We start from the raw sequence: 26,541 nt of genomic DNA, 5'->3' as shown, positions 1-26,541 counted from the left end.
CTTCTCCACACACCTCAACACCAAAATCAGGTTTTTCTGTTCCCTAGTTGGAACGGATGGCAATTCAATAGGGGATGCATTTCAAATCCCATGGACACAAGGCCTTTTCTGTGCCTTTTCCCCAACTCTGTTAATCACCAAGGTCCTGCATACTAGTCACCCCCTTCTGGCCCCATCAAGAGTGGTTCCCCACCCTGTGAGCCATGGCCTAGGATCAGTACTACCAACTACTAGCAGTCACAGAGCTTCTGCATATTGACTAAGTATGGCATAACAAAGTAACCACACTGAAACTGACTGCATGGCTGTTAACCCACCCACCCCGTCCCTCATCTTCCTTCTCTAGAGAAGTAACCCAGATTATTCTTAATGCAAGAAAACCCTCTACATGTACTTCCTGTGGTTGAAAATGGACCTGTTTCTCTGAATGGTTAGAACCTAAACAGATTTCTCCATTTTCCTGCCTTTTAGCCCTTATTCTGAACTATTCATTGTCCCCACAGAGGAAGGATTTGTCTGTCTCCTTCCTTAAGGTTCACCTAGCTGCAAAATCAACTTTTCATAAGTGAATAGACAGCAAGACTGTTTTTCACACCACATTTCTAAATGGTTTCTTAAGGGCATATTCAATACCTTTCCCCCAAGGACACTCCCGGTTCCTCAGTGGAGTTTAAGTTTAGTTCTTTCATGACTCATGCTATCTCCTTTTGAACCCATGGCTTCTTGTCCTCTGTATTTATTCTCCTGGAAGACAGCCCCCCTAGTAGCTGTCAAATTCCCTCCCTGCTGCCCCTCTGTGAACTCTCTGATGTAAAGTATCCAGTTGAAGCTCATGGTGGCTCAGGAGAACTGAGGGAAGGAACAGCTCTTCTTGCAGAGCATGTGAATGTTTTGGCGGCGCCTGTGTGCTCAGAGAGAAGCAGCCCCTAATGGAGCTTTATAGAAGCAAGGGAAACAATGCCAAGCAGCTGACCTATGCATACGCAGTCCCAATGTGTGCCTGCACAGAAGAACACAGTGGTTACTAGCGGTGTGCGCTTCGAGTATCCAATTTGAGTAAAATACCTGAATCGGGCCCGTTTCCCAAAGCATTCGTAATGTAAAATACCTGAATCGGGCCCGATTCGGAAAGGAATCAAAGCTTCCCAAAGCATTCGTAACCCCCGGGGGTTAAGTTTAAAAGGCCCTTTCGCAAGCAGCCTCCGGCGGCGGCGGCAGCAACTGCCCTCTCTGCTGGCCAGTTGGCCACACCAGCTGCAGCTGCGTGGTGACGGAGGCAGGGAAGGCCCTCTCTGCCGGCTAATCGCGCGGGCCATGGCTGCGCGGCAACGGCGGCAATCACTGTTCTTCTCTGAAACAAAAGCCAATCCCCACCCCCACCCTGGACTGCTTGTTGAATGTTACTATTGTATTAACTTTGTCCTGAAGCATGGATTTTGGCTTTAGAAATGCCACAGTGTAGTCCACAACTAATTTTTATGAATATTAGACATTTTCTCCTTTTTGAATTGTGTACAATATGTCTCAGAAGGGATTACAATGGCCAGCGTCTAGGAGTTCTGCACAAGTGACGATCTGCAAAAGATTTTTTTTTTAGTGAATGGCATCTGGAAAGTGTGTGGCACTGGATTTTGCTTGCTGAACTATTTCATTTTACCTGAAAGAGCATGTGTTGTCTGTGATTATATATTTCCATATTAAACTAGAATTAAAGAGTCATCACAGACTGTACATTCCATAGACAGGAAGGATATGCACAACCCTGAACAATATGCTCATCCCCCAGATATCAATATGCTTCCTCCTCCAGCACGTCTGTCTTTGCACTTAAGATTCATATCTGGAGCATGGGGAACTCCAGCACAAACATTCTTGTAACCTTTATACTATGGATCTCAATTCTTTTCTTCTAAATCTGTGTAATCTGGGTGTTACTTTATTTATGCGCATTAAAGGGAAAAGGGTAAGAGGTGAAAATATGGAAGTATATTTAAAAGGGGAATGAGAAATATAGCTGTAGAAAGCTCTCTGCCCCTTCAGTAAATCTGTAATAAATAGTTTTATTAACTTTTGTATTCAAAAAGTTTTAGCACATCAAGATGAATGTCTGTAAACATGCACAGACTTCTTGTCCTTTGTGAAGGGCACAGTAACTTTAGCCTGAGCAAGTGTCTAAGTGTTAGGTAACAAAATCTAAACAATTTGAGAGAGATTGCTGGGCTGCCATGAATATTGACCATATTGAACTTCTGGCAGATTCAGTATTTCTCTCCTTCGCAACTAGAAAGAGAAGTCAATGTAAATGCAACTGTTAGGGCGCTAGTCTAACAGCCAAGCTAGACATGTAGGTTTTTAAAGAGTTGGGTCTGGGTTTCCCAAACGCAACTCAAGTTCTCTGCAGCCACACAACACCTTTGGGGAATGGCTGTAAAAAAGATAACGGAGAGCCCAAACAGCCTCAGAATGCATCCATGCCATTCCCCATGTCAAAATAGCAAGGGAGGGAGGCATTCTGAAACTGTTTGGGCTCTCCTTTATTTTTAACAGCCATTTACTTTTTAACTGCTGCATGGCTACAGAAAACCAAGTTGGCTACAGAAAACCGAAACCAGACCTGCACATCTACAGAGACTCCTAAGACTGTGAAGAAGATGATTCTCATTCTCATTCAGTCATGAAGCTCACTGAGTGACTTAGGCAAGTCAAACTCTCTTAGCTAATCAACCTCATACAGTTGTTATGAGGATAAAATGAAGGTAGGGAGAACAATGTATGTCACTCCGAGTTTTTTCAAGGAAGGGCAGATGAAAATATGATGGCAGCAGCAAATGGGGTAGAATGAACATATGATTACACACTTGAACATGTAGATGGTAGAAAGTAGCATTGTGCACACGGTATGTACTCCCAACCTCTGTGGGTTTTTACATGGATATTTATGTAAGTCCATGCACGTACATCTCTGCATGATTGGGACCCCTTCTGTTGCAGGATTCCTGATCTCACAGACAGATTCCTATGTGCTTGCATTTGCAGCAGGCCTGGCTGAAGCCATTGAGCCTTCCTAAATGACCTCCTCCCTGCCAGGTTCCAAGGGATGTATGCAGAAGAAATACTTCTGCATCCCCTCTTGGATGGAGGATCATGGGCGGAGAACATATGCTTTCTTTGCTGCTGCCCGTATAGGATTCTCTGTTTATCTGAAATAGGTTGCAAAAGTGTTTTCTCTGCACTCCACCTGAGCTGGTCTCGTCCAGTACGTACCTTCTCTGTTGCTACCTGCCCAGAATTCTCCATCTGAGGTGGGCTGAAGAACTGCTTCTGTATCCTGCAATGGACGGATTCCAAGTGGGCAGCAGTAGTAACATGTGCTGTTTCTCGTGTTGTCCTGGCAAAATCTAAGACACCATGTAGAGAAGGAATCACTGCAGCACCACTGGTCTAGGCACACCACAATTATTGTCTCTTCCAGCTCTAGTCTCTACTACCCATTTGGTTCCTCAAGCAACTTCTGGGTGTTGAACCAGCCCTTAGTTGCATGCAGTTAGATTCTCTGTAGATGTTCATACAAACATTTGCATCTGGTTCTGCTCCCTCTATGTTCATGTAATATTTTCCAGGGAGTATGGTAGCTGATTAAAATCAGTAGGGGTGTGCCCTGATAAAATTATTGCTTTAATTCTGTATCATAATTTAAGAAAGAGAAAGTGTATTGGTTTTAAGAATTCTCAGAAATATTGTTGTATCATGAAGATACATCAGGTTCCATTTCTATTTTGATTAAGATCGGCCTGGATGTCTATCTGTTGTTTTCCATCTGGGGAAAACAGCAGCTTTTCCTGAGTGGATTTCCCCCCCACCAAATGTGATCAATATATCAGGGAATCTAGTCCATCCTCTCTTCTAAAGCCTCTTCAAGTTGCAAGCGAATTGGACAAAGTAGTCCATCCAGTACAGCTCCTTGAATAAGTTGCTCTCAGCCATTCTCTTGGCGTAGTGGGAAAAGGTGTGGAAATGGCCATCAGTTGTCTGCAGCTTTTTTTAAAAAACAACTTAATAACTATGAGTAAAAGTAGTTATTCTAGAGTGTCTGTCTAGTGAGCCGCTCACCTACCCCTACTAATCATGTTGTAGGGAAATAGCATTTTAAACTGAGGCAAGCTCATGGTGCATTGAAGTTGGGAGTGGGGAGGTGGACCATATGGCCTTTCTCGGCAGAGTAATGTAAGAAAAGAAAAGGGAACTACTGTCCAACCTAAGCAACAAAACCCGCAACCTTACTCCAAGTCGTTAATCTATGAAAAGGTGGGAAACAGGTAACCCACTAACTAAGCGCAGCTAGAAAAGTCAACAAACCAAGAAAAATGAATCACAATAATTTTAAAAAGAAATAAATTCTTTAGAAGCACAGAAAAGAAAAAGGAGAAGATCAAAACCAGAGATTAATCTTCACAGAACTCAAAACAATGACAAAAAGAATTCCTCTCTCAAACTAACCCAGCAACCAAATGCCCCCCCCCCCACTACTTCCCTCCCTGGGGAAAAGTGATAGTGGAAAGGCTAGCTAGCAGTAATAAATTGATAATTGAGTGAATAAAACCAATCTGCCAAGAAAAGAGTCCAGCAAAGTTCATCCTAGCCAAGCAAGGCATCTCTCCCAGGGCAAGTACAGCATGCGCACAGCACAAGACAACTAATGTAACAAACAGCTGCTGTTTAAAATTTCCCTCCCCTCCAAGAAAGCCTGTATGATTGGCCAAGAAAGCCCCCTGAGTGGTCCCAAGTCCAAAATTAGGTGGAAGAAATACTATTTCCCGGGAAGCAGGCAGCAGGCAGGAAGGCTCCATTAAATTCCCAACAATTGACAATGGTAACTGATCCAGGAGACGTTCCTGGAAGCATTTGACTGCCTTTGTTATAGCCTGCCAGATTCATTGCTGGGTAAGTCAGATGACTTTTAAGGTAAGAAATATCTGACTGCCTATCCCTAAAAATTGGTGGTCTTTTTTTTCAGTCAATATGGGAAGGGTAAACAACTATCATCTTTGTGGCTTTTTTGGTTGAGAAAGAAGTCACACATCTCATACTTCCATGAACCTTTGTATGCTGAAGGTATTTGGTATAGAGCCATCTGTGTCTCCAAAACTTAATCTGGAAGACTTGTCTGATTTAAGTGTTCTGAAAAGGAAATCATGCTTTAATCATTTTTATGTACATTATGCTCTCCAGCAGAGGGAGCTGGTGCAAATCTAAAGAGAATGTATCTCAGAGATGGGACTTAATAGGCAACAAATGAAAACGCACATACTGAGGACAGCTCAAAACATATGTTTTAGAGGATGCCAACCTTTGTGTAACCTTTTGGGAAACTTATCTGAAGGAATGGAGGAGAACCCTTCTGATAATTCAGCTTCCTGTTGCCAACTGTATCCAAAATCTGATTATTCACGGGAAATACCACTAGTGTTTCAGCATTCACCTTGTTATTACTTAATAAAAATGTTTAAGGACATGTGACCTACATATGTGCCCTGCATATTTTTAAACTGCAAGTTGTTGTTTCTGTTACTGAGATACATGAAGAGGTGAAATTACTTCAAGATCCAGACAATTGTGTTTAAATTATGTTGAATTATACATGCCTTTAGTAGCTGAAAACCAGCATGTGCACAACAAAGAACAGGGCTTCTGAAATTTTATCCAAGCCTCTGTATTTCTGGTGCAATTTTGATTACAGTGATGCTAAAACTTTTACTCACAGAGCTTGCTAAAGAAGCAAATGTGATGAAACATCTGTTCTTTTAAATATATTTGCAGAATGTAATGTCTGTGTTCTCCCCCCTCCCCAATTCTGTTTATTGTTTTCAAAATCTCAACAATACAAATAACTTTTACAAGGATAATTATCTAAAAACAATTGTTACATTCAGTGTACGTTTTCTAAATTATTATACATTTATACATTCATAAATAACATATATTTACAATTCACATTCTATCAATTATATCTTACTGCATTGAACATCCATCCTATTATGCATTGTTGTACATGAGCATGTGGAAGTGGATGTGTATAACTAGTAGTGGAGATATCAATAATAGTCATTTTTTGCGATGATATAGAGGAATTATATACTTCCAATTTAGCCCCGATCTAGATCTTTAAGTCTTTTGGGAATTTCTTGTTGTTTCATTAGATATTCTAAAATTGGGTACCAGCTAAGTATAAAGTCTCTTGATGTCACCTGGGGGTCAATACGTGAGAGATTGTCAATAACAGCAGCCGTAGTATAATTGTCCCATAATTTTTTTATGCTGTAGAGAGAAATTGGAGCATTTACATTTTTCCAGGGGGTGGCAATGGCTGCTTTGGCAGCTGTTAACAGGATCAATGTAGTTCGTGTCTTAATCTGTGTACTCCTGTTAATGCCCAAGTGTTTAGGAGCAAGGTCTCTGGTGAAAAGGGAATATGCATACCTGTGAGTGTTTTTTTTTTAATCGTTTTTATTGAATGGGTTAACCTACATTCCTTTAAAATATACAATTTCATTTACCCTGTGAGTGTTTTGATTTCGTTTAGAACTCTTTCCCAGAATGTTGCTGCTTTGGGACGTATAGCGAGCAGAGAAGGTAATCTCCTATCTCACCACATTGTTTCCAGCAAGCTGGGCTGGCAGCTGATATGACATGGGTTAATTTTTTATAACAACAACATTCGATTTATATACCGCCTTTCGGGATGACTTAATACCCACTCAGAATGGTGTCATGTACCAGCGCGAGATGATTTTGAATGCTTGTAAACTTTCAGTTACAATAGATTTAAATGGGGGTAGTTTCCAAATAGATATCTAATCAGCTTCTGTCAGTTGTGCGACAGATTTTTTGCCAGCATGTTTGGTATGTGAGTGTATGTGTTTTATTCAAGTCAGATAATACATTATAAATGGCTGAAATAAGGTGTTTTTCGACTCCTGTGCTTTTTTTATTACTACCTCAAAGTCTGTTAGAGGTTGCTTAAGAATGTTTTGCAAATCTATTTGAGAGCACATATACGTTACCTGAAGATATTGAAACCGTGGAATTGATGTACCTTTTATATATATATATACTACTATATATATATATATATATATATATATATATATATATATATATATATATATATATATATATATATATATATATATATATATATATATATATATATATATATATATATATATATATATATATATATATATATATATATATATAAATATGCTACCCTTCAGGTAGCATCCACTTAACATCCACTCAGAGCAGTTTACAAAGTATGTTATCATTATCCCCACACTAACAACAATCACCCTGTGAGGTGGGTGAGGCTGAGAGAGCTCCTAGAAGCTGTGACTGACCCAAGGTCACCCAGCTGGCTACAAATGGAAGAGTAGGGAATCAATCCCGGCTCTCCAGATTAGAGTCCCACTAACCTCTACACCAAACTGGCTCTCTGGCGTTATTGCCCAACCCTGGTGGAAACCAGTGTTGATTTAGAAAGGTTTGTAATCTGGATTTGTTTGGTAATTTTGTTCTAAGTTCATCCCAGACCTCCAATATTGGGGTTAGAAATGGATTAGATTGTATTTTATGATGTCTGTCCGTTATTATTTGTCATACAGCTTCATGTACTTCATATAGGACAGTATATTTTCAAGTTGTAGAGCAACCCATTCTGGCTGATGGTTTAGTTCCAGCAATTTAACTGCATTTGAAAGGTGAATGGCTTCATAATATTTAATCACATCAGGAAATCCTAGCACTCCCCTTCTAGAGCTCCATTGTAGTGTGTCGGCATTAATGTCTGTGTTCTTTGACTGTATAGAATGTTTTGCAGTAGTTGTGGGAACTGTGCTTTACTTCTGTTTTATGGATGCTGTGACTGATCTTTTTCTTCTGTGTTTCTCAGCTGTAAAATAGGACCAGTTTCCTCTAAATGATATAAATGCTGTATAGTGGATATATGTATATGCGTTTCACTTGTGTCTCTGCTTCTGTCATCTTGAACAATCTGCTTGCATACTATTTTAGACCCTGCTTGTGATGCATTTGAGTCTGGATTTTATTTGCTCTGCTGTTGTCTCCAGATCATGCTGTTAGACAGCCAGAATACTTCTGTAGCCCCAACTACTCATCTATAGGTGATGCTGGAAAGTGCCATCAAGTCATAGCTGACTTATGGCGGTCCCTGCTGGAGCTAACAAGGCAAGAGATTAACAACAGTGGTTTGCCATTACCTGCCTCTGCAACCCTGGTCTTCTTTAGAGGACTCCCATCCAATTACTAACCAAGGTTGACCTTGCTTAGTTTCTGAGATCTGACAAGACTGAGCTTGCATAGGCTACCCAACTCAGGGCGCCAATCTACATGACTATGCCTTTTTCATCTTTAAAATAGTAGACAGTATTTATTTATTTATTTTATTTACATTATTTATAGTTTGCCTTTCTCACCAAGACTCAAGGCGGGTTACACAGTGTGAGACAGTACAGTCAATTTCAAAGGCGTTTCAATAGACATTTAATAGGGTATATGAATGCAAATTTGCAAAGGATTAAAAACAGCAGAAATCCAACACAGAGTTGAAGAAATGCTGAAGCAGGGCATAAGCAATTCTAAAACTAACATATTAAAACAACACACAAACTACCAAGTATGTTTTTGCACTCTGCATTGTAGAATATCTGTAGTAATTTGGTTTGATATCTGAGAACACAAGAGGTCCCTTTAAAGAAAGAGGAGGAGATGTGGTAGTTAGTGTCAGACTAGGATCTGACACTGAGAGACCTAGATTCAGATCCCCACTCTGCCATGAAGCTTATTCTCTCTAAGCTGAACATACCTCACAAGATTGTTGTGAGGATAAAATAGATGACAGGAGAACAATGTATACAGCCTGAGATTCTTCAAGGAAGGGCAGGATAAAAAGTACTCAATAAATTAAATAGGTGACACCTCAGTTAAGTAATGAATGGCTGTATCTGTGAACTAGATAAAAAATACAGGAATATAAACTTAACACCCAGCAATGGGTGCTATATAGTGTATATCCCTTAAATGTGGGATATACTTGCTTTTTTCTGAATACCTTTTCAGTTATGTAAGTGGATGGATTCCAACTATGTAAACAAGCTCAGCTTTCTGTGTTTGGTGTCTTGTGGACTCAAAGACCCAGTGATTGCACTGAAAGCTGATGTGGCAAACTGTCTAAAATAATTTGTGTTGTTTTCCTTCCTAAACTGAAAGTCCCCACTGTAAACAGCATAGGGTACTCCATTATTAACACATTGACTTGAGTATTTGCTCATTGACTGACAGCATCGGAACCAGGGTGTGATCTTGCAGGTTTTATTGTGTCAAAGAGTGATTGTGATGGCAGGAAGGGCTGTTGTTGATGCACAGGTTCCACATTAGTGTCACTGCTAATCCATCAGTTTGTAGGCTGCAGAAGATTTTTTAAAAATGTTTGAATTAAGGTGAAGTGGTTTTAACAGAATGGGCTCAATTTACGGAGAATTTAGTATCACTGCAAACACTGGGTTCATTTTTTAAAAAGAAATAGAAAATGGCAACTAAAACATGATTTAGAGAAGGTCTAGAAGTTGGAATCTTTAAGGGATTCACAGCAGATAGGTGCTAAGCCCATACATATGTTAAAAGCAAGAGACTCAAAATAGCAAATGGAAAAGAAATCAATAATGACTACTAGCTTCAAAAAATATTTAATTCATCAGATTTTACTTACTTTAATGATACTGCTCATTTGGCCACTGGCCTTGAGCAATGGCACACTAAATACAACAATAATAAATATTTTTTAAATAACCTACAGTTTACTCCACTTAAAATCCTTTAAATGTAATAACATGGGCAAAAATTTTTTTGGCAATAGCTATGGTTGGTAACGCCTAAATCCATGCCTTCCAAAAGTTTTTTTTAACTTTACTTGGTATTGATAGCCCTGCATTAGCATAAAAATAGGAGTAAGCCGCAAATCCCTAATACTGTGAAAAATAGTGCAATCTAGTAAACAATGCCCAAAGTTTCTGTCTGTCCAGTAGCACTATCATAAGATCTGTCAGAATATGGAATCCTTTGCATTTGAACTTGCATTACTAGGGAAGAAATAGAATTTAGTTTTCGAAGCATAAATGCTCTCCTATTTTGAGGAAGTTTAATAATCTAAATACAATAGGGTTGCCTTTGGATAGGACAATCTCAGATATAAAGGAGCGCATACCCTACAGGCTCTGTTCGTAACGCTCAAACAAATCCAAAATATACAGGCATTTGTTCACCACAGAGCGAGCTGCTAACCTTCCCAGTTTCACCCATTTACTACTGTTAAGCCCAAACTGTTGATTCATCAGATTTTAAAGGCTTTATTAAATGCCCTCACAGATCCTGCTAACAGCCAGTGTATGCTGACAAATCCAGAATTTGCCTCTTTTGCACCTCCTCACCCAAAGGAGAATCTATAATGGCCATATAAAAAAAGAGGCTCCCATTGTTGATTAAGTGTTGGGATTGGCTGTGAGAGTCCCATGTTCAAATCAGCGCCTTGGCCTCACAGCTTTCCAGTTGCCCTCAGACATATCTCTCAACAGTGCCTTCCTTGCCAGATGGTGGCTGGAATAAATACGATTTGTATAGCTCTCTGTACACTGAAAAGTAATGTTGCATATTCCTTCATAAAAATATTATGGTAATATTTTAAGAATTTTCTGTGTATCTCTTGCAGGCTAGATATGCCCATTTCAAAAGCGGAGTTCTTTATGATGCAGATATTGTATTTCTTTTCCAAATTATGACCCCTCCAAGCTTTAAATGTTATTAAATAGTTAGACATAAAACATTTGTATTAAGCAAATGGCTTTGAAGAACGAACAGATAAGAACTGATGATACGAATTATGCCCGCTGGAGCCTCCTGTTTAAATCTCACCATATCCAAGAACTCTCTTAGGTTGACTTAAGCAAGCCTCTATTTCTATTACTTGGATTGATCATATTAGAACAAAAATACTAATCAGCTTCCAATGCTGTTGTATGGATAGCCAAGAGAAAGTGTGTGATTTTTTTTGAATACTTGTAAAGCATTATAGAGATGCTAAGGGTTTCTTGTAATTTCTTTTTGTCCAGCTATTCAGCAGTATCAGTGGTGGAGAAACTTTTTCCTTGTTTGAAAAAGGTCTTCGGACACCACTCAAGCAAGAGATGCACACTATGGAAGCAGTGAAGCTTGTGGAGCACAGTTTGAAACGAGCACTGACAAAACTTATGATTCATCTCTTTGGTGATGGTAAGTGCCTAAAAGGCTACGTTGCAGACCTGTGAACACACTGGCATTTTATTTATTTATTTATTTATTTATTTATTTATTTATTTATTTATTTAACTTCATTTGCGCCTCACTTTTCTTCCCAATGGGGACCCAAGACAGCTTAAATCATTCTCCCTTTCTTCATTTTATCTTCACAACAGCCTTATGAGGTCAGTTAGCCTTTGTGTGCGTGACTGGCCTATGGTCATCCAGCAAGCTTTCATGGCAGAGTGGGGATTTGAACCTGGGTTTCCCAGAGCCTAGTCCAACACTTGAACCACTCCATCACAGTAGCATAATGAAGGCACAATCCTGTGCTCTCCCAGCAGCAAAACAGAAAGCACATTATAATAGTAGTAGAAACAAGAGCTAATGCAGTAGCTCTGAAAACTCCACAACCATCTGCCTGTCATGATATTGCTCATTGACCAAACCCATACATAGAAAGCACAAATCAACCCATGATAACAACAGGAATATCATAAATGATGTCATAGAACTTGGTCCATACTCTTTCTTACACACACTTCACAAACATACTTACAAGAAGAACCAAGAGTACCTCTCATTAGTATAGTAAGCAGGAGGGCAGAAATTTTCAGCCCTAAGCTGCAGATCCCCTGTTCTCTGGGGCAGAAGAGTAGGGGGTAAAGTTGAAATAGGTCTGGGATGGTCAGTCTTTTGTTATGCTGTTATGTATTGTTAAAAGTAGTAAAAGTCAGTGTAGTGTAGTGCTTAGAGCTTTGGACTGGAATCTAGGAGACCCAGATATGAATGCCCATTCTGCCATGGAAGCTTGCTAGTTGACCTGGTGGGCCAGTTATGCACTCTCAACCTAAGCTATCTAATAGGGATGTTGTGAAGATAAAATGTGGGAGGGGAGAACAGTGTTTTAAGCCACTTTGGGTCCCCAGTGGGGAGAAAGCTGAGGTACCATATGAATGAAGTAAATAAATAAATATATTTTATACATTATTTAGATATCTGTTCCCTCTTTACTCCCCATGAAGACCCAAAGCAACTTACAACATCATTCCATCATCCTCCATTTTATCTTCACTACCCTGTGAGGAGAGGGTGACTGGTATGCTGCCAGGGCAGAGAAGGAATTCCATCTGAAGTCTCTCTGATACTCTAATCCCTGTACCATGCTGACTCTCCCTATATGGAAATAACACACTACTTATTCATGAAGTGTATAATTTGCTATTACGGGATGATTGCCTTTAACTTCAATGGCTTTTGAAATGGATTAGACTGATTCGTGCTGAATGAGCTTATCGCCAAGATTATTAGCCACAATATCAAAATGAACCCCCTTACCAAGAGGCATTATACATCTGAGTATCAGACATTGAGGACCTAAAATAAGGGATGGCCAAATGTTTACCTTCCCTTTGCTTCTAAGCTTCTACAGGGTAAAGAATGCTGGACTAGATGAATATTCTTCCAGCCCTTCAAGGCTGTTCTTGAATTTATTTTCTAGCAAGAACTTTTGCCTTCAGAGATGACACAATTATCTGTCACAAAACTACTGGCTAGCATTAGAATTCATGCAAGATGTTGGCAAGTTTCAGAGCTGTTGAAGGGGAGTATTTTTAGCAGAAAATCTAACAGAGAACATTGCAATTAAAACTCCTACATAAACATTGTTTTTAACAAACCTCTTTTCTCTAGAATTTTCCTGTTTGGTGTTTATGAATGCTTCTTTTGTAAAGTCTGCTTCATTTGCCGTGCATATTGCGCTTGGTTCTTGATATGTGGCATTTTATGAACTCTGACTGTGAATTGTTGGGTTGTAGATGAAACAGATTGATGAGAATGTCTACCACTCTTTTTACGTTCAAGCATTTATATTTGGGGAAAGGGGACTCTAAATTTATTGGAAAAGGCTGATGAAGATCTTCCATATACTTTGAGCTATGTTGTATCATTTCAAGGCTCCAGCACATATGATAAATCTTGCCTAGAGTCATTCTGTCACTCTCTGCCTTGGGGCCTGTAAGCAGCATCTAGAGAAGATCTTTCAGGATTAGACCAGTATGATCACTACAGTGTGCCCCAGTCTGGCTGCTCTATTCTGAACCAGTTGAAATTTCTTTTACATACAACCACGTTACAGTAATCAAACCTAGTTGCAACCAGATAATGAATGGTTATGGCCAAATCACTTTTCCTCAGAAGGGGGTGCATTCTGCACACCAGCTGAACTTGATGGAAGACATATTCATGCAATGGATACAACTTGAACATCTATTTACTAAATTAGATCTAGAAGCACCTCTAAACTGACGAACTGATCTTTAATGGAAAATGCCATCACATCTCAATCCAGTTGAATACTAACTCCATGATCTGATGGAGCCTACAAGATATTTGTCTAATACCTAGTTCTACCTAGATTAGATGAAAAGGAGAAACAGTGTTGGGTGTCATACCCATACAGATGACACTTCACCTCAAGTCTCCAGCCAGTCTCTCCCAGTAGCAGTTAAATAGCATAGGAGGCAGAGCATTAGTCCTCCAACACCACATACTGAAAGTGTTCAGACCAATAGGATCAGATGTGTGTTGCCCCAAAATTGTGTCACCTGCCATTTCTTAATCAACTCCATTAAAGAGGATGTTGTAGTGCAGAGTTAGCTCTTGATGTATCTTTCCAGTCATATGTTGATCTATTATTAATAATTATCATGCAATTTCCTTATAAGTCTTTCTCTGGCAAACATTTTCCCTCTATTGAGATAACTGGCCCTGTTTGGCTGCAAGAGCTTATTTCTTCTCTCTTGGCTTAGTTCCCAGTGTGTGTTGCTGTGTTCCTGTCATCCAACCTTTCTGTTCTTTGCTCCTGATTTTACACACTTGTTAATCTGGGTAAACACTACATTTTGAGTTTAACAATGCTTAGCTTTACCTTTGGCATAAGGCCTCCAAACTTCACTCTGTTTATCAGACCTTCTACTTAACTAGCCTGTGGTGGATTTGTGTGTCTGTGTAAAAGTCCCATGCCATTTGGTTAATGGAGCTTGTCATGTATATATTAGAAATATATCAGTAGTTTATATATAGTGTTTATTCATTATACAGCTCTATAAAATATTCATACGGTGGCACAAATCAGAAGAGAATAGCTTTGTGTTTAAAGTGGGTTGCACTAATAGTGCAAAAAACCCCTGCAACAGTGGAGATTTATTTTCCAAAAGAGGTCGTTAAGGTAATAGTGGGGGGGAAATAGAATTGTAAAATAATAACAATAAAACGATTTAGCTGTATCTCTGAGGAGCAGTTAGTCATTTCCAGTTACTGAGCATAACAAAATTACCTGCTTTGCCCATGATCTTAGCTCATTTTCCTTCTATGCCAGGTGGTTGCCAAAGTTTGACAAGTGATTGATTTGGTTTTAAAGGGTGCCCGAACTCCACAAACTGTTTTTCATATTAGAAAAGACATGGCTGTTCCCCCCCCTCCCAAGTTCTAAGACTTATTGCCTCGCATGCACAAAAAAGTGTTGTAAATTGGTTAGTTTGCTATTTTTTTCCCTTGGATTACAATAATTGATGTAATTAACTGAAAGGCAAGTTTTATTTAGGGTGGGCGAAGTAAGGTTTTTAAATCACTTACTCTTTTTTGCTTACATCTTTGTTTCTCCATAGGGCTCGAGATTAGATGGGTGGACTGCTATTTCCCATTTACTCACCCTTCCTTCGAAATGGAAATCAGCTTCCGGGGAGAATGGATGGAGGTCTTAGGTTGCGGGGTCATGGAGCAGCAGCTAGTTAATTCAGGTATGAAAGCTCTTTTGCTTCATTGACATCTCTATTAGCAAAGACTTCCACCACAATCAGTTTCATGGTCCAGCACATTGCATCTGCTTGCAGCGCACACTTGCGTCCACCCACAGATCTATGTTAGCAGTGGTGATTGCTGACAGCTTAGAAACAGAGAGCAGACAGTTCGTGCTGCACTGTTAAAGTTCTATGTTTAATTGGTAAGCCAGAAATTTAGCACCTTAAGACCAGTTATGTAGTTTTCAGTGGGAGGAAATCTGTTTTGTTTTGAAAACTGAAAAAGTATGCATTACACTATCTACCCACCTGGTGTATATAACTCAAGAGTTGCCAAACTTCTGTAGAATGGTCACAGGCCTCAATTTAAGCTAAGACTGAGCACCAAATGTCAGATTTGGAGACCATTTTTAGTGTAAGGGGTTCAGCGTACAATTCATGCTGAGACTGAATTTAAAAAGGTTAGATACTTTCATAAATATCAGGTCCATGAAAGAGTAGCTGGCCAAGTCAATTAGGACTGGATGCTCAATGATCAAGAATATGCTGCCTTGAACTTGGAGCAGCCAGCTTCTCTTATGTTCTATGTTGTACTGCTCATCACTTTCCCAGGGGAACCTGGATGGCCATTGTCAGAAACTTAGTGGGTTACTTGAGTTTCTGGGTCTGGTCTAGAGTTGTGTATCTTATTGGATCCAACCAGTTTTTCCTCTGGTGAAAAAAGGAAGAAGAGATCCCCTTTGATTGTCCAAATTGCTATGCTGGAAATCGTGTAAAAATAATGTGGAATGGGAGACTGTAGAAAAGAGAGGGATTAGGTGAGATTGAGTGGAAAAGCTGGCTGGATTCCACACTAGTGCTGCAAGAGCTATAGCATACTCCTGTCTAACCAGCAGTGTTGTTTAGTACTGGGCAGACTGTTCCTGGCTCAATCTGGAATTGGGCAACTATTCTGCTCCTCCCTGCATAATTGGAAAATACCTTGCCCTCCTGCAGCCGAATTCCAAAATTTGGGGACCCTGTAATACTCTTAATATCATCAGGAGCATAATGGAATTTCTGAATGACCCTCCCCCTGGAGTCCTCAAATCCCCTTATCTGTCAGCAGTAGCAAAGAATAAGTTCTTTCTCATCACTTCCATCACACCATTCTGGTGCCTTGAGTACTCTGACTGCAAAATTGGAGACTAGACCTCCTCTGCAACCATTTACCAGCAGGGCAGTATCTAACTACTGATCTTAGTAATGAGCACATTGTTCTGGATGGCTCTGGCCAGGCCTGATTTAGATATAGTCATGCACTTAAGAAACTCTGACAGTCTAGTTAGTTTTCCTAAATATATATATAAATCGAATGTTGTTGTTGTTGTTAGTATTAAGTCCTGGCAAGAGGTCTCTCACAGATAATGTCTTAGGTTTGTTAATGGGTGTTGTACACAAATAATACAGTTATGGAATCTCTGCTTCCTTTTTAAGCCTATATTATTACAAAATAATTATTTACTATTCTTGATATCAGTTCAATCAACAGAAAATCATACCATCCATTACAACTACATAGATCATTAAAGGAGAGTAATTATATGAGTCCAGAGAAGTATCTTACCCAGATATGAAGGTCACAGGCAAGAAGCCTCTCCAAAAAGGAAGCTCATGATTAGTTTAGCTTGTCATATTTATAGGGTTTCAGAAAATTTTCTTAACAATAGCTGCTTCAAAGACTCAAATTCTTGGCTAATTTATTATGTTTATGATTTCATACACCAAACAATATTGTTCATATTTGAAACATCTTGAAACACATAACAATAGCTAGTTCATCTTGCTACTTTTTGTATTAACAAAGTCTATGCAGAATTAGTGATTATATCTTTTGGCCCTCCACCAATGTAACTATAATCAAATAATGTTACCAGTGGTTGTTGTGGGTTTTCCGGGCTGTATTGCCGTGGTCTTGGCATTGTAGTTCCTGACGTTTCGCCAGCAGCTGTGGCTGGCATCTTCAGAGGTGTAGCACCAAAAGACAGAGATCTCTCAGTGTCACAGTGTGGAAAAGAGAAGAGATGTAGGTCATTTGTATCTACTCAGGAGGGGTGGGATTGAGCTGAGTCATCCTGTAAGAGTTTCCCAGGGTGTGGAATGCTAATGGCGGGAGGCTTCACTGTATCCTGAGGAGGTTCTTTTGCATATGGATTGGTACTTGATGTGCTAATCTTCTCTGCAGGGCTATTGTCAGGGATAGAATGTTTTGTTAGCCTGGTGTTTTTCAGAACTGGCAACCATGCTCGGTTCATTCTTAAGGTTTCTTCTTTCCTGTTGAAGTTTTGCTTATGCTTGTGAATTTCAATGGCTTCCCTGTGCAGTCTGACCACAGGGAAGCCATTGAAATTCATAAGCATAAGCAAAACTTCAACAGGAAAGAAGAAACCTTAAGAATGAACCGAGCATGGTTGCCAGTTCTGAAAAACACCAGGCTAACAAAACATTCTATCCCTGACAATAGCCCTGCAGAGAAGATTAGCACATCAAGTACCAATCCATATGCAAAAGAACCTCCTCAGGATACAGTGAAGCCTCCCGCCATTAGCATTCCACACCCTGGGAAACTCTTACAGGATGACTCAGCTCAACCCCACCCCTCCTGAGTAGATACAAATGACCTACATCTCTTCTCTTTTCCACACTGTGACACTGAGAGATCTCTGTCTTTTGGTGCTACACCTCTGAAGATGCCAGCCACAGCTGCTGGCGAAACGTCAGGAACTACAATGCCAAGACCACGGCAATACAGCCCGGAAAACCCACAACAACCATTGTTCTCCGGCCGTGAAAGCCTTCGACAATGTTACCAGTCTCTATGACGTTAATTTGGTGTAGTGGTTAAGAACGGCAGGACTCTAATCTGGATAGCTGGGTTGATTCCCACTGCTCTGCTTGAAGCCAGCTGGTGACCTAGGGTCAGTCACAGCTTCTTGGAGCTCTCAACCTCACACCCTCACAGGGTGATTGTCGTGAGGATAATAATAACACACTTTGTAAACTGCTCTAAGTGGGTGTTAATTTATCCTGAAGGGCAGTATATAAATCAAATGTTGTTGTTGTTATTTTTGCCCTTCTCAGATACTTCCTGCACCTGGGCCTTGGTGCATTGTATGCACTAGTATGAGTTAGACGGCATTACTAATCTACACATGGCAGTATAACTGTATAACTCTATTGTTTTATGCCCTTCTTCAAGATTGTTTTTTGTAGGCCTCTAGACTTCCTTCCTAGTTATGGTGCTGGACCAATAATAGTCATTGGTCATATCCAGCAGTTATCCCCTTGTAGTTCTAGCTATATCCATGACAACATGTTGAACTGGAACAGACAAAGCTTAAATATACCTGAAGAGACCCTGCCTGTTTCCACAGAACACCACCTCAAAAATTTCTCTGCAAGTCAGTTTGAATCCAAGACCAACCTACAGCACAGGCATCAGTGGTTTGTGGCATATATGGACAAAATCACAAAACCTTGTCTACCCTTATCTCACTCCACTATGGCCTGGTTCACTAGACCAAAAGCAAAACTGCACTAAAGGACTACTAAAGGTATGCATTAAAGTAGTAGTCTCATATATCATTTCAGACTTGACTTACAGCACACCAGCTGGAACAAGATGGCTTCCGTGACTTAAAAGATTAATTGTGGAATCCTCAGTAGAGTTACAACCATCTAAGTCCATTGGGCTTAAAAGGGTATAACTCTGCTTAGAATCACCTTGTAAAACATCTAAATGAGTGAGGAAAGCAAAGGAATAGACCTTGCTTTACTTTAGTGTCAAAACTTTCTACAGCCCCCTGACTTGTGCCAAGTATTCTGAAGTTCAGCACCAGACACTAGAGAGTTAGGAGGCTGCATTACGGTGCTAGGACAACATGTAAAGCCAGACAGAAAAGGTTGCAGACTCTTTAACCAAGGAATCCAACGAGAAAAAAAGCCCATGAATGATGAAGAGGTGTGAGTGACACTACTGAAGCTTTGGCTCTTGCTGTTCTCTAACTATTCATTAGCTCAGCTCATGCTTCTATTCAAATGTAAGTCAAATCAAAGAAAGGTTTCTCAGTAAAATGCTGTTCTGTACACTATTCTCTTAACACAAAGGATGAGAGGCCCCAGCATAGATTCTATAAGGCATTAAATGGTACAACAAAATTCTTCACTTGAGTCTAAATGTTCAAAACCAAAAACATCAAAGAGTTGAGGCAACTTCACTGGAACCTGAAATTTCCTCCAAGGTACAAACTCTCTTCATAATAAAGAACATGCAACTAAACTCTGATGTTTCAACTCACTAGGGAGTATTGTCTTTTGATTTAACCTCCAAAGATCCTACCATATTTCTATTATTTCATGTCTGTCTGTCTGTCTGTCTGTCTCAAGGCAACCATGTTTAAAAAGGTATTCTCTAAAGGAACCATTTCCTAACTTAATTTTTTTCTTTAAAATAATTACCTTCTCATCGGTCATAAAAGTTGGACATTCCTTTTAAGTCTTAGAACTTTAATTTCTGTCTTTTATCATTTTTTGTGCATGTATAATGACTCTGTTTTACAGCTTCCTAAATGTTGTGTCCCTTCTAACAAACCCCAATTAGAGTTGCCCACAATCTGGAAAAAAGGGTCCTGTTCCCTTATTAAAGGCTTGATGAGATGTTATTTACTTGGTGATGTTATCTACCATGGAAAGCTTCACTGCCTCCTTTCTGCACATTAGGCCTCTATTAAAGACACAGAACATTTTTTCCCCCTCCAGGCTGTTGGCAACTTTATCCAATAAATATGTTTTTAATTGGTAGTTAATCATTCAGTGACAACTGAGACCACAGTTCCCAGAAAGCTGTCAATATAGTGCTTGTTTACAAGTGCATATCACAGAATATAAGAGGGGGAAGTCTGAAGTCAAGGTCACAACAAAAAAGATTCATTTCTTTGCCTTCTCTTCAAGATATGCAGTTTCTGAGATGGCTTTTTTCCACTCTTGGTTTTCTTGTCCACTCTGATTATAGCCAGTCAAGCATTTGGAGCAATCCAGAAAGGTAAAGTTGAGGTCTAAACCAAACACTGCATAATATTGTCAAGCACTTAACTTGAAAAAATAAATATGTGATTTTATACTGGGTTAGTCCTTTTGCTGTGTCTAGCCCAGTACAGTCTACTTTGATGAGCAACATTTCTCCAAGGTCACAGGCACAGTGTTTTTGCCATATATCAAAGGAATCACTGATCAGATGGGAAAACTTATGAAAAAGCACAACCTATAAACAGTATTCAGACCCACCAGAAAAATACAACAGATGCTACGATCAGCAAAAGACAGTAGAGACCACCTCACCTCTGCAGGAGTATACTGCATACCCTACAGCTGTGGACAAGTTTACATCGGGTCCACACAGCGTGGCATCCAGACAAGAATAAAAGAACATGAAAGACACTGCAAACTTGGCCAACCTGAAAAATCAGCAGTGGCTGAACATAGCCTAACTCAAACAGAACACAGTATCTTATTCCAGGACACTAATATACTGGACAACACATCCAACTACTTTGTCAGATTGCACAGGGAAGCCATTGAAATTCATAAGCATAAGCACAATTTCAACAGGAAAGAAGAGAGTTTACGAATGAATAGGACATGGTTTCCAGTCCTGAAAAACACCAGACTAACAAAATACTCTACATCTTATAGTAGCCCTGCTGATAAGATTAGCATATCAACCACCAATCCATATGCAAAAGAACCTCCTCAGGATGCAGTGAAGCTTCCCCCCATTAGCATTCCACACCCTGGGAAACTCTTACAGGATGACAGCCCAAACCCACCTGCGTGAGTAGATGTAAATTACCTGCTAACATCTCCACAGTTTGACACTGAGAGATCTCTGTCTTTCGGCTACACCTCTGAAGATACCAGTCACAGCTGCTGGCAAAACATCAGGAACTACAGTGCCAAGACCACAGCCATAAAGCTCAGAAAATCTACAACAACTAATGTTCTCCGGCTGTGAAAGCCTTCGACAATGTATCGCAGTCAGAGAGTTGAAAATATCAGACTGAACTTTGACTCTTTCTTGCCCAGCCTGTCACAGGTTTGCAAAACAGGATTGCAAGTCCAACTAACATTAAGCTGATGATCTTCCTACTGTGGGCATGACCTGAAAACATAAAATGAGCTGAGGGCATGGGTGTCATCTACTAAAAGAGGCGGGTGGGTTTCCAAGCTTCTACAAATCTAATCACCAGCAGAAAGTGTCCCTGGCCTTCTGGTGAGGGCATCTGTTCAGAGCAACATGAGAAATTGTTCAAGGTCAGAGGAAGAGGTTCTTATATTATCGTTTTGAAGTAGGCAGAAGAAGTCTAAAAGGAAATTTCTGTTTCTGCTTCCTCTAAAACCTGGAACTATGAGCCCCACCCCTTCCAATGTTATTTTACACCTGAAGAAGACTTGGAGTGAGGTAGAGGATAACAACCACAATTATTGGTTTCTATTCTGTGTGCCGGTAAATCCCTGTAGAATAAAATTAGCAGTCTGGAAAAGCTGTTGTTTAACAAAGTATTCTCAAGCAATTGGATTATTGTCCCACTCTCCAATTATATGCCATCACCTTAATACTAACCATCTCCCTGCCAATTGTTGTATCAACGTTAAGCTTTCAGAAAACACAGTGATGCAGAAGCACAGTGCCACTGTGGCGATGACCCCCCCCCTCCCCATTTATACTTGGTAGGAGGACTGCAGCTTCTCACTCACCAGAATGGGAGGGGATTCTCAGAATGGTAAACAAGTTTGTAGACTTCTGGTGAAGATGTTTAGATGCAGGCCTAAGCATCTAAAGAATAGCACTGTTTCCTCTGACACAATTATTTCAAAGGCTTTTATTCATAACTCCTTATTTGTCTTCATTCTTCTGTGTAGCCCCATATTGGGACTGTGCATGCACAGGCCTGCTTTGGAGAGAGATTTCTTGCTCTAAAAGACTTGAGGGGGGTGTTCTGGCAGTCATGTGCATGCACGGTGGTTTTCCACCTGATTGCAGTGTCTTCTGATGGAACGCCCCCATCGTCCCTCAGGTCTTCTTTTGCTGCCGGCGAGAGAGGTTCTTCGCTCTTCTTCGCTCTTGCTCCTTTTCTCTTTCGCTTCTTAGCGTCCTTATTCTGACTTACCATGTTGTTCAAGGCCTTTTTCAAAAACGTTCCAGGTGCAACACCAAAATGCCACACACGGATTAACACAACCTGTGCCTACTATGTTTGGGTGAGTCCCATAATGTTGCAGCTTGCCGCCACTGCCAGGGGTTAACCTGCAATGTGCACAGCAATTGAGCTGCCTGTTTAAAAGTGGCCCTTGGGTGGATGGTCCTGTTGGGCTCCTCCAGGCCAGCAGCTCAGTCATCCACTGAGCTGTACCTGACCACATGTTCCAAGGCCTTGGAACTAACTATGAAGCGATCTGATTATCCACAACCCAAATTGGTTCTGACCAGTTCATTGGATCCAACAACATCAGGAACCGATACTGAACCTAAGCGCAAGTTGGGCATGACGAAACGACACTCAGAATCATCCAGATCTGAACGTGCCTCATCAGAACCGATCTCTTAAAAATCCAAGGCCAAGACTAAACATCTCAAAAGGCTGGCTTCCGCTCCCTCCTATTGGAGCAAGCACTGTTTCACTTCTTCGATACCATCTCTCATTATTGAGGAGGAGATTCTACACCCTCCACCGATTCTATCACCTCCTCCTACCCCCACAATGGTCGTTGCAAAGGAAGAGGGAGAGATTCTGGGAGAGGATCCAATGCCTTCCTTCACTCCGGGCCCAGTACCGAGCCCTAAACAGCTTGTGGATCCAATATCATCAGCCCCGACGACTTTGGTTCTGATGCTGGGTACAACAATGCAACCCATTCCGACCCAACACTATACAACACTGGGCACCACCATCGGTTCCAACGACTTCTAACCAACTGATTCCGACCCCATGGCAGTTTCTGCCCCAATACCTACAGCAGATTCCAAATTGGGAAGACTTCATGTCCTGGCTAAAATTGGCTCCGCTCATGACTACGAACCCGGGTCCCCCGGTGTCAACCCAGAGACCACCTTCAGAATCTATGGGATCATCATGCCACTTCCCAGCACCTTCAGTGTCTGGATTAGAGGATGAGCTGGACACCATGTCACAGTCAGACAGAGTCTCTGATCTGGCTTCTGATCCCTCACCTGAGGAGGTAGTAGGGGATCCAACCTCATCCTCACCCACTGAAGACTAAGCAGATGCTTAGAATGGAGCTGGATATCTCTTCATCCACCCAGAAACCAAAGAGTAAGGTGCTCTGAGACCTCCACTTCTGTAGCCTTCCCTACTGTGGAGGACTTATTAGATATAGCCCACAGCATATGGAAGAAACTGCCCTGTACCCCTACCACATTGCACAAGATCGAGGGATTCTGCAAACATAAGCAACAAGATTGCATGTTCTTGTTCAATCACCCGCGTCCCTCTTCCCTAGTGACAGAAGAGGTCCAGACCAAGTACAAATTCAGATCACATTCCTCACCAAGCAACAGAGAAAGTCATAAACTGGATGCACTGGGCAGAAAAATCTACTCTTCAGCTGTTCGGAATCTCCAGATTTCAAATTACCAGGCCATAATGGGGTCCTACAACTTCTTCCTCTGGGACTGTACCTCCAGTCCTTCTCAGGATAAGAGAGCCTTGGTGAAAGTACTTCAAGGTGAGGCCTCCAGGCTACCCAAGCAGCAGATGTCAGTGGCTAAACATGAAGCTGATTGCGCTGCTAGGACCATGGCCTCCACAGTAGTTCTGCGTAGACACTCATGGCTGAGATCTACAGCACTGGCCCATGACAAGCGTGGCAAGATAGAGGACTTCCCTTTTGAGGGTACTTCACTGTTTTTGGAAAAAACAGATGACTCACTTATCAAGATGAAAACTAACAGACAAACGGCTCATTCGTTGGGGGTCATCACCCCACAGCACCAATACCAGCAGCAACCATACAAAGTATCGATCCCAGGGACGGCAACAATATCAACAGCGCACCCCAAGGTACAACTGTCAACCATACCAATCCCAAAAAGGCTTCTCTTCTTCTCAGCATAATGTGAGAAGAAGATCCAGCAGATCAAGGCCAAAGCAGTCACAACCACAGTCTCCCAAGCAAACTCAAAGCCAGAAGTCAGTGTTCTAACTCTCATGAGGCACCTCAACGTTCATTCCTGGACTCATGGCTACTTGCCATTGTGAGAAATGGCTATTGGTTACACTTTGCCGAAACACCGCCCCTGTCCCTCCTGGGAAGATCCATGACACAACCATCTCCAGAGCTCCAGTCAGTCATCTCTGAGCTATTAGCCAAGGGAGCTATTAAGAATGTGCCTCCCTCTGAGCCCCAAGCCAGATTTTATTCCAAGTACTTCTTGGTTGACAAAAAGAGTGGAGGAGTCAGGCCAATCTTGGATTTATGACAGTTAAACATTTTTATTAAAGTTGAAGAATTTTGCTTGTTGACGCTCTCCAGTGTCATTTAGTTTTTTCAAAGGGGTTCATGGTTGGCTGTCCTAGACCTAAAGGACAACTATTTCCATATCGCAATACACCCCGCTCACAGAAAATATCTACGTTCATCTTCGTTCTTCTGTGCCTCCACACATGGGGACTGCGCAGGCGCAGGCCAGCCGCCGGAGAATTTTCTAGAGCTTCCATGGCTCCGAAGGGGCCGTTTGTCGCGCGCCTCAGCGACCGTTTTCCCGCCCAAACGGTCACGTGATCCTCCAGCGACCAACGGCCCCTTCCCTCAGTTCTCTTCTTGCCGCCGCTTGGAGAGAACGTGAGCTTCGTTGCTCTGTGCTTTTTTGTGCTTCGTGCTTTATTCTGACTGATTGCTTGGCTTTTGACTTCGGACTTCGTGACCTCGACTATTCTTCGGATCTCGTTTTGGACATTGTTGTGGACTCGGTAATTTGACTCGGACTGTTTTTGACCTTCCTTTCGCGTGCCCCTGAAGATGGCCTCAAAGGCTCTCTTCAAGCATTGCCTCCAATGCCACACGAAAATGGCCAAAACCGATGGCCATGAACTGTGCCTGTTCTGTTTGGGAGAGACCCATAATGTGACGGCCTGTAAAATTTGCCAGGGCTTCACCAGCAAGGCCCGGCAGGAGCGCAAGGCCCGATTGAATTCCTCCCTGTGGCAGAAGGTCATGTCCGGAGGCGCTCCGTTGCCCTCCTCCAAGGCTGGCCCAAGCCCCTCTGCCGAACGGCATTCCAGAGCTGGCTCAGTGGCCTCCGCGAGGTCGGGGTCGAAACCGCGTCCCCCGAGTACCTCGGCGTCGAGAGCGGCCTCTCCAGCGCAGGGACCGGTGCGGCCGCCCCGTAGCGCGTCATCTACCAGGTCGGATCCGAGACCAGCTTCGGAACCGAGGATCCTGGTACCGAGTCCCCGGTCGGAACCGACGGTCGGATCGGTTCCGATGAAGCCTAAGAGGTCGAAGCCGAGGTCCCCTTCGAAGGCGAGGAGCGCGTCGGTTCCGAGGTCTTCTTCGGAACCACCGAAGAAGAAGAAAAAGACCAAGCACCATCGGTCACCGCGTCCCGCTCCTCAGGAGGAGGTCATCGTGCTTCCTCACACGCCTTCCCCTCACCTGGGCTCCCCGGGGCCAGAGGACATCTCCGTGCAGGTGCCGGATCCGATGGCCTTCGAGACGGTGCCCGCGGAATTCTCGTCGGGGCCGGAGCCGAGCCCGCACCGTCGGAGCCGACCATCGCTTGCCCTTCGGTCGCCGAGGCTGGAACCGAGCCCATCTCCTCGTCGGAGCCGTCCGTCGCCTGTCCGTCCATCTCCACCTCTGGTCGGTCGTGAGCGGCATGGTTCCGGGGACAGTGTCCGATCAGTCCGGTCCACTGCGTCCCGGCATCGGCAGGCTTCCTACCTCCCCTCGCCATACCGTTGCCAATGGGAGGGGGCACCTGCGGGCTTCTCCGTGTCGGAACCGAGGCCTTCGACGTCGAGGTCGGCGTGGGCTCCCCCTCCGCTCCAGGTTCCGGAATCCCAGCTCGGTTCCGATGAGGAGGATGTCGAGAGCTTTGGCGGCTACCAGTCGGAGTCCTGGTCCGAACCATCGCCAGCTGAGGAGCTAGTGCCATCTGCGGATTCGCCATTCGAGGACCTCCGCATCTACGCCGATCAGATGGCAAGGATGGCCAAGGCTCTCGAGATGGACATCTCTTCGGCACTTCCCCAGACCAAGGACAAGCTCCTCAAACGTATCTATGGAGATAATCCGGCGTACGTAGGCTTCCCCATGCTCGAGGGTATTGAGGAGATTG

General features: G+C 42.2%; 1 protein-coding gene across 8 annotated transcripts in view; it reads left to right on the top strand.

Annotated features, from left to right (window-relative positions):
- The window catches only part of FARS2 (phenylalanyl-tRNA synthetase 2, mitochondrial), a 346,061-nt gene that overhangs the window by 93,632 nt on the left and 225,888 nt on the right, over positions 1-26,541 (top strand). For all 8 annotated transcript variants that reach the window (XM_054985536.1, XM_054985534.1, XM_054985533.1 and 5 more), the window contains 2 exons: positions 11,181-11,340; positions 15,015-15,146. In XM_054985536.1, coding sequence (XP_054841511.1) covers positions 11,181-11,340; positions 15,015-15,146 — 292 coding nt within the window. The remainder of the gene's footprint in view (positions 1-11,180; positions 11,341-15,014; positions 15,147-26,541) is intronic.

The sequence above is a fragment of the Eublepharis macularius genome, chromosome 7, assembly GCF_028583425.1.
Source record: "Eublepharis macularius isolate TG4126 chromosome 7, MPM_Emac_v1.0, whole genome shotgun sequence".
Taxonomy (NCBI): Eukaryota; Metazoa; Chordata; class Lepidosauria; order Squamata; family Eublepharidae; genus Eublepharis; species Eublepharis macularius.
Note: the sequence above shows the minus strand (reverse complement) of the source record. Positions and strands in the feature narration are given on the sequence as shown.